Source organism: Cervus elaphus, chromosome 30, assembly GCF_910594005.1.
Source record: "Cervus elaphus chromosome 30, mCerEla1.1, whole genome shotgun sequence".
NCBI lineage: Eukaryota > Metazoa > Chordata > Mammalia > Artiodactyla > Cervidae > Cervus > Cervus elaphus.
The window spans coordinates 33,885,634-33,898,186 of record NC_057844.1 but is presented as its reverse complement, the minus strand read 5'-3'; the positions used below and the strand labels follow the sequence as shown (position 1 = coordinate 33,898,186).

General features: G+C 41.7%; 1 protein-coding gene across 1 annotated transcript in view; it reads left to right on the top strand.

Annotated features, from left to right (window-relative positions):
* The window catches only part of LOC122686919 (phospholipid-transporting ATPase IB), a 442,214-nt gene that overhangs the window by 115,481 nt on the left and 314,180 nt on the right, over positions 1 to 12,553 (top strand). The window contains exons 13-20 of the mRNA XM_043892282.1: positions 18 to 95; positions 2,819 to 2,907; positions 5,517 to 5,561; positions 6,329 to 6,404; positions 8,061 to 8,166; positions 8,523 to 8,605; positions 10,108 to 10,157; positions 10,783 to 10,852. Coding sequence (XP_043748217.1) covers positions 18 to 95; positions 2,819 to 2,907; positions 5,517 to 5,561; positions 6,329 to 6,404; positions 8,061 to 8,166; positions 8,523 to 8,605; positions 10,108 to 10,157; positions 10,783 to 10,852 — 597 coding nt within the window. The remainder of the gene's footprint in view (positions 1 to 17; positions 96 to 2,818; positions 2,908 to 5,516; positions 5,562 to 6,328; positions 6,405 to 8,060; positions 8,167 to 8,522; positions 8,606 to 10,107; positions 10,158 to 10,782; positions 10,853 to 12,553) is intronic.

Below are 12,553 nucleotides of genomic sequence, written 5' to 3'. Positions count from 1 at the left end.
TTTTTTCTCTCTCTCAGGACACAGATATGTATTATCTCGGAAATGACACCCCTGCCATGGCCAGGACATCAAACCTTAATGAAGAGCTTGGCCAGGTGAGAGCCTTTTGGGGACTTTGGGACAGTGATGTGAGCACAGGGGCAGACAAGTGTTGGAAGAACTGTGGAGAGATTGTGCAAAAATAATTCTCCATAAAGGTGGTTTTGATGTCTGAAGAGCTCTGTAGTATTTGAAGGTATTATTCAATACAAATGTTAATTGATCTTGACTTGCTTTCTGAGGCATGGATAGATCTTATCACCTAGAAGATCTTATCACCTGCAACACATTCAGTACAAAAAATATAGTGCAAGGTCACTTTGTATGCAAGATTGTTAATCAGGAGCAAATAAAGGGAAGATGATGGTTAAGATGCTTGGATATTGGGTTGTTATTCTGTTGCTAAGTTGTGTCTGACTCTTTGCGACCCCATGGATTGCAGCATGCTAGGCTTCCCTGTCCTTCACTATCTTCCAGAGTTTGTTCAAACTCATGTCCATTGAGTCAGTGATACTATCTAAACGTCTCATCCTCTGTTGCCCCCTTCTCCTTTTGCTCTTAATCTTTCTCAGCATCAAGGTCTTTACCAACGCGTTGGCTCATCGGGTCAGGTGGCCAAAGTATTGGAGCTTCAGTTTCATCATCAGTTCTTCCAGTGAATATTCAGGGTTGATTTCCTTTAGGGTTGACTGGTTTGATCTCCTTGCTGTCCAAGGGACTTTATGTGGGGGCTAATTTGAAGGACATAAATCCATAAAATCTCTCACATGTTCCAGATTTTGTCTCTGTAATATTTCAGGGACCCAGTTTCTTTTCTACCATCAGCCCCAAACCCCTATTGCCTTTTTACTGAGTTACATTTTGCATTATGTCCTCATTGTGAGTTGAAATCACTCACAAAGTCTAGGTCTGTTGAATATACTATAATTACAGATTATAATTTCATTTTATTTACTTATCTTTTAAGATTCTCCTAACAACCCCATGAAGTGAGTGCAGTATGTATCAGACTAAACTGGCCTTCTCTTTGAACCCTGCTGCAGTCTTCCAGCAGAGTTAATTTACCTCTCTTCAATGTTTCTGCAATAATCTCTCCAAACATAAATACAGTAAAAAAGAGTGACAGTGATATGTGTCTGTTTCCAGATTTCTGAGCCTGTTCAAGGGGGTGGAGACGAGGTCTTTGGTCATCTTTGCCTGCCTTCGTTACTTTAGCATAATGGTTAGCGTACCTTTGTTCTCAGATGCTGTTGAACTGGACCCAAATGAAGGATTCAATGTCCTCCAGCCCCTACAATGAGATAGTTCATCCTAATTGGGAACAGGAAAAGTTTGCATGGGGAAGTAGTTCTGAGTTGGAACTGAAAAGACAAGTCAAAATCCAATAGGCAGAATAGAAAAATCTTAATTCCTTATTATAAAATTGTCATTTTAAAATATTTTGATATCATCTTTTAACTTTTAAAAAAGAAACAGGAAGAGATACTGCTTTTTGAAAGGCTGATTCTACTGAACTTTTTATACCCCTAGTCTTATATAAAGCTTATATAAAAACTTGTTTATGGTTAAACATTCATTACTTTAATAGTGTACTGATTTCATATTTCTGTGTACTATTTGACTTCTTTAGGATCATTAATAATCATTACTTGAAGGCACTTTAAAAATAATTCTTAGTATTTGCTTATATTGTATCAGTTAGGAAAAGTCTAGAGTACACAATTCTTGTTATTAATCTGTCTTGTATAAAAACAGTGCAGTGTGACTTCCCTAGCACGGTTCTTGGGAATTCCTGGAATCCATCTCACATCCAGCCGCAGTCATGACCCCTCTTTAGAAAGTCACTGAGAAACGGGAACTTTACTGGAGATAGTTGTTAATTATGCCCCCTCACTAATCTATGATGTAATTTCCCAGAAAGTTAGACATGGAGTAATGTTACTTATCTTCTGGCCAAACCCTTATGGACGTGGACGTTGAGTCCCAGAAGGCTGAGGTGACTTTTCCAACGTGCACGATGCAGAGGCTGACCTGGACTCCCTTCTCCTGTGGTCCTGAGTTCTTTGCCCTTTCCCTCCTCGGAGCACCCACCCAGGAGGCAGAGCGCGACCACACATGTGCGTGTGGGCTCATCTCTTGTGCACTCAGTTAACCATATCCAAGTGGTTTGCTTATTGACTTTCACAGGAGTTCCTCTTTTCACCTTTGTATATTGAGATCCTAGCACATTAAATCTGTAGAACTCTGTGCCTTAGAAAGTTGCATTAATCTGTTGCAGTGCCATGCTGCCTTTAGGTAACCTCGCTATGAGGGTGGCTGAAAAGCTTAGTGTTCTGTGCTATTTCAGGACATGCTTTCTTAGTAAAACCAAGGGATGGAGTTTTAAAAACAATTATTGTGTGGTTGCCACAGTCTGAGTTTGTTGTCTTGATGTATTAAACACAAGAATGAATTCTGTGTAACTGTCATTGAGATGCCTTGTGGCGAAATTCAGTGCTTACTGATATTAAATGGATTCAGGGCTGTTACTAAAGTCTCTTTTGTATGTTTCCACACACTTGGAATCCAGAATTGTGGTCTTAAGCTTTAAAATATATTAGTTTTATAATATATAGTTATCATATATAACATATTTAATTATAAAATGTGTTTTGCTTGCCTAAGGAAATTTACCTTTGAAAACTAATACAGATTTTTAAACATGTAGAATAAAAGACTTCACTTATGTGTCTTTGCATGTTATTACATTCTTGGCATTATATCTTTCTCTTTGATTTAGGTAAAATATCTATTTTCTGACAAAACAGGAACTCTTACATGCAATATCATGAATTTCAAAAAGTGTAGCATTGCTGGGGTAACCTATGGGTGAGTGTCTTTATAACTTACTGAATTTTATTTGTATTCTTCATCAAAAGAAGTTTATTTTTAGCCACTTAGTCAAATACCTTGACTTTCTGATACTTTGAAAGGGTATTTATAAGGGATTTGGTTTCATAATTACTACCGAAGATATTTAAAACTGAATGAGTCCCAATTTAGAACAGTTAAAACATGGTTATTTCTATAAATACTAACCTATGAGAAATCTCAAGGAATATGTAACTTTATATTTCCAATCTATTAAGTATACATCTTAACTACTTCATGTTTTGATCTCAACACTTTCCTTTTTTAAAAGGAGCATAATGCATTTGGCTATGTTCTTATTTCTCAAGGTTTTGTGAGTCTGTATAAATTTTAGAATTGTTTTATTTCTGTGAAAAATGCCTTTGGAATTTTGATATTGATTGCATTGGGTCTGTGGATTTCTTTGGGTAGTATAGACATTTCAACATTAATTCTTCCAATCCATGAGCACAGAATGTCTTTCCATTCATTTGTGTTGCTGAATTTCTTTCAGTAATGTATTACACTTTTCAGTATATGATCTTTCATTCCTTTGGTTGAATTTATTCCTAGGTATTTTCTTCTTTTTGATGCAAGTATAAGTGGAATTGTGTTCTTAATTTCTCCTTCTGATAGTTCTTTACTAATGTATAGAAATGCAGCAGACTTTTGTATATTGATTTTGTATCTTGCAACTTCACTGAATTTGTTAGTTCTAGCAGATTTTTGGTGGAATCTTTTAGAGTTTTCTATATATAAAATCATATCATCTATAAATAGTGACAGTTTGTTTCTTCCTTTTCTATTTGGATACCTTTTACTTCTTTTTCTTGCCTAATTGCTGTGGCCAGGACTTCTAATACTATGTTGAGAAAAAAAATAATAAGAGTGGGCATCTTTGTTTTATTCCTGATCTTAGAGGAAAAGCTTTCAGCTTTTCACTGTTGCGTATGATATTAGCCTTGGATTTGTCATATATTATATGGACTATATTTATACTGGCGTACATTCCTTCTATACCCATTTTTCTGAGAGTTTTTTTTCATTATATGTGAATTTTGAATTTTATCAAATGCTTTTTTTCTGCATCTATTGAGGCAAATCTATTGGGGTTTCCCTCATAGCTCAGTTTGTAAAGAATCTACCTGCAATGCAGGAAACCCCAGCTTGATTCCTGGGTTGGGAGGATTCACTGGAGAAGGGATAGGCTACCCACTCCAGTATTCCTGGGCTTCCCTTGTGGCTCAGCTGGTAAAAAATCCACCTGCAATGTGGGAGACCTGGGTTTGATCCTTGGATTGGGAAGATCCCCTGGAGAAGGGAAAGGGTACCCACTCCAGTATTCTGGCCTGAAGAATTCCATGGACTGTATAGCCCATGGGTTCACAAAGAGTCAGACATGACTGAACAACCTTCACTTTCACTTTCTTTCATTGAGGCAATTATATGATTTTATTCTTCATTTTGGTAAAGTGGATGGTGTTGTCATATTGATTTGCAGATACTAAACTGATCTTCCATCCTTAGAATAAATCCCACTTGATCGTTGTGTATGACCCTTTTAATGTATTGTTGAATATGGTTTGCTAATACTTTACTGAGGATTTTTGTGTCTGTTATTCAGGGATATTGGCCTGTAATTTTCTTGTGATGTTCTTTTTCATTTGGTATCAGGGTAATGCTGACCTTGTAAAATGAGTTTGGAAGTGTTCCCTCCTCTTCTATTTTTTGAAAATGGTTGGTATTAATTCTTCTTTGAATGTTTGGTAGAATTCACTAGTGAAGCCTTCTGGTTCCAGACTTTTGTTGGGAGTTTTTAAATTATTGATTCAGTTTCTTTAGCAGTAATGGGTGCACTCAGATTTTCTGTTTATGTTATATGTTTCTAGGCATTTATCTGTTTCTTCTAGGTTGTCAAATTGGTTATCATCTAATTTGTTCACAGTTGTCTTTTGTGATACTTTTATTTCTGTAGTGTCAGTTGTAATGTCTTCTCTTTCATTTCTGATTGAGTCCTCTCTTTCTTGGTGAGTCTAGCTAAAGGTTTCTTCACTTGATCTTTTCAAAGAACCAACTTTTAATTTCATTGATTTTTTTTCTATTGACTTTTGAGTCTGTATTTCATCTATTTTTGCTCTAATCTTTATTTCCTTCCAACTTTGAGCTTTATTTGTTCCTTTTCTAGTTATTTTCGGTATAAAGTTGTTTGAGATTTTTGTTTCTTGAGGTAGGCATTTATTGCTATAAACTTCTCAGAATTGCTTTTGCTGCATTCTGCAAGTTTTAGTATTTTCATTTGTCTCTAGGTATTTTTGGATTTCATGTTTGATTTCTTCATTGATCCATTGGTTGTTCAGTCACATGTTGTTTAATCATCACATATTTGTGAATCTTCCATTTTTTGGGGGTAATTGAGTTTCAGTTTCATATCTTGTGATAGGAAAAGATGCTTGCTAGTTCAGTTTTCTTAAATTTACTAAGACTTGTTTAGTAGCCTAATGTATGATCTGTGCCGGAGCTTGTACTTTGTGTGAATACCTGTGTTTTTGATCACAGTTCTGTAACTACGCTGTTTCTCTCTCTGGCAGTCATTTTCCAGAACTGACAAGGGAACCATCCTCAGATGATTTCTCGTAAGTATATTTTAACAGTTCTTTATACTTTAGTGGGAAAGGCTTTGGAACAATTTTATATTAGCATTTCTCACCTGATTATTTTGTAAATAAAAGTTGCATGTTATTTCAAGAGAGAACCAGAATAAAAATGAAACATGAGGATGGTTTTAGAAGTCCAATCGTGCTACAGGGCTTTTAACAAAAATACCCAGCTATCGGTCTGATACGTCCTGCTCACTTCCCACTTCCCAGCATAGTATCTTTAAGGTTGTAACATACATGTTGTAGCATGTATCAGAATTTCATTCCTTTGGAAGGCTGAGTAATATTCCATATATATACACCACATTTTGTTTGTTAATTCATCTGTTGTGTGACTGTCTGGGTCCAGCACGGTTGTGTTTTAGTTGTTCACCCGTGTAATGGTGGGCTACACTCACTGCCCAGAATCATGAGAGAGGATTGTGTCATGTGTTGCCAGCCTGTGGAGAGATCAAAATTCAAAGATTGAAAGATGGTTTCTACTGAATGCTTATCAGTTTTGCACGACTAAAAAATTATTAAGTCAAAACAATGTAAGTCAGGGACCATCCTTATTTTGTTTATAGTCAGGTGTGAGATTTACTGTCTTGAGGTTTGAAATAATACACAATATTTCAAATCTTTAAAAGTTTAATATAAATTTATAGATTTTTTTATGTGTGGTTCTTTCTGAAGACAGATTTTTCCTAGATTTGAGTTAAAGGAACTTTGGAGCTGAGTAATATCTCCTATTCTCTTCTCAGCCGGATTCCTCCTCCACCTAGTGATTCCTGCGACTTTGATGACCCCAGGCTCTTGAAGAACATTGAGGATCATCATGTAAGGGACATCATTCATTTCTGGGACATTAAACATTTTATGATGCACTTGCATTCATGTATGTATGTAGCATCTTGAAAGTTGCTGTTTTGGAACTTGGGGAAGAGAAGTAGCTTCACTTCTATGGTGTTAGTACTTTAGGAAAATGATCAGTTTGTGAAGAACACTTTGCGTAACTTAATTTGAAGCCCAATTAAGTATGTAGTGAAGTTATAAAGTAAGCACATCAAGATGAATCTGATCATAGAATTCGCTAACATTTCAGATTTCTGTTGTTTTGTAAGATTTCTGCAAGACTGTTTCTTCATAGTTGTGAATCTAAGAGGTCATGTATTTTGAAAAGTAATTACAGTATCTTTTGGTTAGGATCATTTAGGAAACAAAATATAATATGCAGGATTTATAGCATCCTATGTATGTGCTAGACATTTGAAGTATATTTCCTTTAGCACCTGAGTCACCTCAGAGAGATGATGGGGAGTTGCATAGAAAACTTGACTTGACCAAAAGTTACCCAGCAAACAGATGGAGAAATGAGAGTCAGAATCTTAATCTGTTGGATTCTTAACTGTAATGTCACATTCTGAACTATTGTGGCAAACCAGGATTTACTGCTGGTCCATATACATGCATTTTTGTTCTAAAGGCTATTCTGAAAAATACTAACTTTTTCAGTGATCAGAACATTTTACAACCAGTTTAACCAGTATAAATTAAACCCAATATGACTTTTCTAAAAAAAAAAATTCAGTTTTAAAATTAGGTAAACTCGAGCAACATTAAAACTTCATCTTTCCCAAATTTTGTGAAGAGATAGATATACTTAAAACGTTCTCTGAATTTTCAGCAAAGAAGTTTGCTATACCATATTTCAGTTAGTGCCTATTTGTTGATGCTAGAACTTTCCCAGCAGTGTTCTGAGATGTGAGCATGGAAGGCACCCATGCTTCCGGGCTGGGATGCAGCTGTCCTGCTTCAGCCCCAGAGATGCTGGCCAGGTGGTCCAGGCTGCACAGAGGATGCTGCTGAAGGCCGTGCTCTGTGTCAGGATCACAGACGTTGATACTGTCCTTTCCTGGGTTTTGGTCTCAGAGGTAGATGGCGCTACTCGGCTAGAGGTCCTTTAAGCAGAAGAGTGGCGTCTCAGAAGAACCTTCTGTGGAGGAGGGGAGTGTTAATTAAGGATGTTAAAGAAATGAGCACCTGTGAGGACTTGCTTTCTGAGAAAGGACTCAAGCGTCCTCAACGTGTGTTAGGTTGAGAGTGATAACGCAGATGGATGGCTACAGTGGTCTGTTCACATTGGGATGGTGAAGGGTAAGAAGGAAGTACAGGTGACAGCAGCAAAGGATTTAAACTGTCAAACAGCAAACTGGCCAATAAGACTCATTCGTTTAGAAACAGTTTAAGGGCTTAATTCACATCAAACACCTTGCTGGGTACCAGGAGTAGGGGGGGTTGTGAGCCGCAGGAGATGGGCCAGATGCTGAGCAGGTGTGAATGGAAGGGTGCCTGGAGTCCACACCGGGGCTCCTGACCTCTCTTCTGGGGGGAGCAGGAGGGGACCCCTGGATTCTAAGCAGGAGGTCCCTTGAGCCTGACCCTGAAGTAGGTCAGGGGCGTCCTGACAGCCACTGACCTCGGCTCCGTTTGCAGCCCACAGCACCCTGCATCCAGGAGTTCCTGACCCTGCTGGCCGTGTGCCACACCGTGGTCCCCGAGAGGGATGGGGACAGCATTGTCTACCAGGCCTCCTCCCCAGGTGAGACCCCGCGGCCAGGGTGCTTGTTGCCCCCTTCCCCAACCTCTGGGCGTTTGCGGTGCTGTTGCCGGCCCTGCCAAGCCTCGCCGTCTGTCTCCGGTCTCCCGCTGGCTGCAGAGGGTCCTGGGGGACTAGTTCCAGGCCCATGGCTTCTCCTCTGAGGGAGGCGCTCCTTTCGGGGCCCTAGTAGTGGGTGAGGAGCGAGTGGGCACTTTCTAGGTCCTCAGTCTTTACTGCACGGAAGACCAGGTGTCTGCCGCTGGTGTGGGTCTTTTTCATGTGAAAAATAACACTTGCTGAACAGAATGCTATCCTTCCCAGAGACGAGTCAATGCCTCCTCTGTTCTTATTGACAGACGAAGCTGCTTTGGTCAAAGGGGCCCGGAAGCTGGGCTTTGTCTTCACAGCCAGAACGCCCTACTCTGTCATCATCGAGGCCGTAAGTGACAGCCCCAGGCACCGCCGGATGCTCCTGGTCACCTGCTTTCTGGAAGGCTGTCTGTTAGATATAATACATCTGTTGTAATTAGGAGAGCTGGTTGTCTGAGAAACTAGGCGTGTTGAGAATTGACAGGTTGTGTGGTTCTGCTGGCTCAGTGTGGTATGTTTTTATGTTGTTGGCTCAGGGTTGTGTTTTTGCATTTCTATCATCTTTCTCTCTCAAAGGCACTACCCATGGTCTTCTACCCGCTGATGTGGAATAACGTGCAGGAGAGAACGTGGGAAGCCTGATACTGGGTCTGTGGTTGTTGGGAATAATTCCCTATCCATCCCCTGCCCCAACCCCATCCTCAGGGGTGGGTCTGTGTCTGTCTCTCTGAAGCCCTTGGTCTCTGACTGTGGTCTCGGGCTGGCAGAGGATGGTGTTGTCACTTAAATTTTTTTTTTTTTTTTGATATGGGTTTTTTTCCACCCTTGAGATCAAGGAGTTTGATTTTTTCTGAGTTTCCCTCTCAAGGAGCTAGAGGGAAAATTTGGGGATAAGAAAAGGTTTAAATCAGGAATGAGGTCGGATAGGGGTCTTGGGGTGGCGTAGGGACACGGGTGGGTGGGACGGGTGTTTTCTGTAATGAGCTGAGAGGGGCCATGCTCACTGTCTTGGTGGGTGAGGGTCTGTGGGCAAGTCCTCTAAAGATCCCCACCCTCCATTTGGGGAGGACTCATGGCTCTTTACAGCTCTTAGCTTTCTGCATCCTCGGATCTCATGGATGTGTGTGAAGTTCATGTCCATTTGGTGTAATAAGTCCATGTTGTTCCTGACCTGGCGGCAGTCCATTCTTTTACTTACATGCAAAACTTATAAAATATCATATTCCAAGTTGTTTTCAGAATTCCCCTGAATTTGGAGTGTGGACATTTGGTAGCAAAACCTAATGGGACTGCCACGGGGCTGCGTCTGTTCTGTGTGACTCTCAGCTAGCCACATGTCTTGCTGCACAGGCTACAGTCCACGGGGTCACAAAGAGTTGGACATGACTGAGTGACTAATACTGCAGAAAACCCATGTGTTGTATAACAGGGTGCAGTCCCAGTCCCCCGGGAATGTAGTGGGATGTAGTGTGTGTATATACTTCTACGAAATGTGAAAAATTCTGGATTCGTGAGCCTAACTGGTCCCAGGTTTGGGATGGACCCATGTAGCTCTTGTCCTTTATTTGTGTGTCTTGGAAGTGACTCTTGTCACTAGCTAGTGGGACGGTCACTCCTGGTGAAGGAAATGAGAAGCTTCCCCCAGAAGGGGGCGCTGTGACCCTACCAGACTAACTGCGGGGACCCATACAGGTTGGAAGTCTGACCGGGAATAGATGGAGAGAATGAGGATGGAGGAGGGAAGGGGAGGGGGGCAGGTGTGTGTAGAGAGGTTTGTGAGTGGGGAGTCGGTTGTTTTGAGATGTTAATGCTTCGCACTTCAGGTAAGAGCTTTTTTTTTTTCCCCTCTAGATGGGACAGGAACAGACATTTGGAATCCTGAACGTCCTGGAATTCTCCAGGTATGTTTCTCTTTTCTTAAACTCTCTCTATATATACTGATCAGCAAGAAGAAGAATCAGAGGGAGAGGGCAGGTGCTGATGGAAGATGTGCAAGGAGGCACGTGCTGCGGGGGGGGGGGGGGGGCGGGTGGCGCTGGGGAGGAGCCATGGAGGGACCTCAGTGCTAAATCACGAGGTTCTCAGAATCCATCATCTCTTTCCACTCCAGTCAAAAGAAGGCAGGATGAGATGCTTTTGAGTGAAGTGGGTTTGTATTCAATCTTCCCCTTTGTTACTTGGCATGTGGCTGGATATTTTTGAGCTGTGCAATGAGAGTACATGGACAGAGTATCATAAGAAGAAAATTAGATGCACAGAGGAGGCACTCAAGGTCTCCATTTCTGTCTGTCCTGCCATCAAGAGCTGTGCTAGTGAGTCTCCCTGGTAGGGAAAAGAATAGGTTTATGTCCTTTATATGTAAATAAGAGAGTAGGAGGCACACCAATTTCGACTTGGAGGAGGAAGGTGGGGAAGATGGAGATTGAGGCAGCCAGACCACCTCTTGGGCTGCTTACTGTTTAATCACAGGATGTGATCCTGTAAAACAGCAATGACAGTTTTTTCCTTTGTGTCTTTACTCTTAAGCGACAGAAAGAGAATGTCTGTGATAGTGCGAACTCCTTCAGGACAGCTTCGACTCTACTGTAAAGGGGCTGTAAGTACTGGCTGATGTCTGCATGGTGGGGGACCCCTGCTTCTCCCTTACCTGCCATTCTCAGCACCCCTCATGGTCACCCAGGTTGAAAGGCTCCCAAAGCTCAATGAGAGGTAAAAGCCCTCTGACCGTGACGGGGGCTCAAGCCAGTGTGGCTAGGACAGTCAGTGGTTGGTTTCAGAAACAATAGCTGGCTGTGTCCTCCAGAATCCTTGGCATGTGATTTCTGATTGCTGTTTTCCACCCTTGCGTTGTGGCTGTGACAGATGCAATCATTTGTGTTGACCTATGATCTTCTAGGGTTTCCCAGGTGGTAAAGAAGCCCCTTACCAATGCAGGAGATGTAAGAGATGTGGGTTTGGACCCTGAGTCAGGAAGTTTCCCTGGAGGAGGTCTTGGCAATGCACTCCAGCATTCTTGCCCGGAGAATCCCATGGACAGAGGAGCCTGGGGGACAACAGTCGATGGGCTCGCACAGAGTCAGACACGACTGAAGGGTGACTTAATCTTTTAAAGACTCTGGTGTGTCTTTTTTCTTTAGTAGTTGCTCTCAGTATTTGTGGTTTTTATTCACCAAAGAGGCTGTGTGGCAGGCTTGAGGCAGTGTCCATCTGTGGTCCATCATCACGTCTGGTCCCCTCTGGTTACTTCCTACATCAGGCTTTTTGTCCTCTCTGCCTCCTGGTCATTGAATCTAAATTTTTAGGGAAAGATGCTGTTGTTTATGAGCCTGACTCACAAAACTACATTCTGTAACACTGTGGTCTTATGTGTTGAAGGAAAGCTTTATTAAGCTCAGTTCTTGAGTCTGTGTCAGGAACTATGAAATAATAGTAGGATCAACGATGTGTTGGAAACCTTACTGATCTTTACCAATTGTGGGAAGAAGTATTTGAGGACACTGTGACCAGAGTTTTTAAAAGTGGGCAATGTGTGTGAATTCTAAAGGCATCCTATGTGAATTCATTGAGGTCCAGATTATGTTAGGTTTGCAATGTACCAGTCTTCCCTGTTCTTCACCATCTCCCAGAGTCTGCTCAAACTCAGGTGAGTTTGTTGGTGATCACTTGAGTCAGTGATGCCATCCAACCGTCTTATCCTCTGTGTTCCCTTCTGCTCTTGCCCTCAGTCTTTCCCGGCATCAGGATCTTTTCTAATGAGCTGGCTCTTTGCATCAGGTGCCCAAAGTATTATAGGATTTAATTTTTTTCCAACTTGCCTCCCCTCAAACCAAACTAGATTTCTTAAAAACTTTGGGGGAAGCCTAACGCTGTGCCGTTTGTAACATATTTTCTGCATGATCTGTAGCCTGCAATCCTCCAGCCCTACTTTTGTAGGTCGTGAATAATCCCTGGGTGATGAACTGTCTATACTGTGTGTTCTCAGCTGAATTGGATTCTGTGCCGGGCAGGTTGTGCCTGCCCCCAGGTGGGAGTCCGGCAGCGCTAGGAAGAGACCCTACACTTGAACAGTGTAGGCTGTGTGTTTATGCTTGCCACTTCTGCAGAGGGTATTATAAACTCCACTGTGAGCTTCACAAACCTGGGTGAACATGGGCCCCTTTGTGTCCCTGATTATGTATCCTCCTGACACCCGGGGTCCTCCCTGATTTGTGGACCCACAGCCGATTTGCTTTCCACAGCTTATGACTGCATCCAGCCCAGAGCTGTCCTTCCCCTCCCCACTCAGGCCTGCACTGGA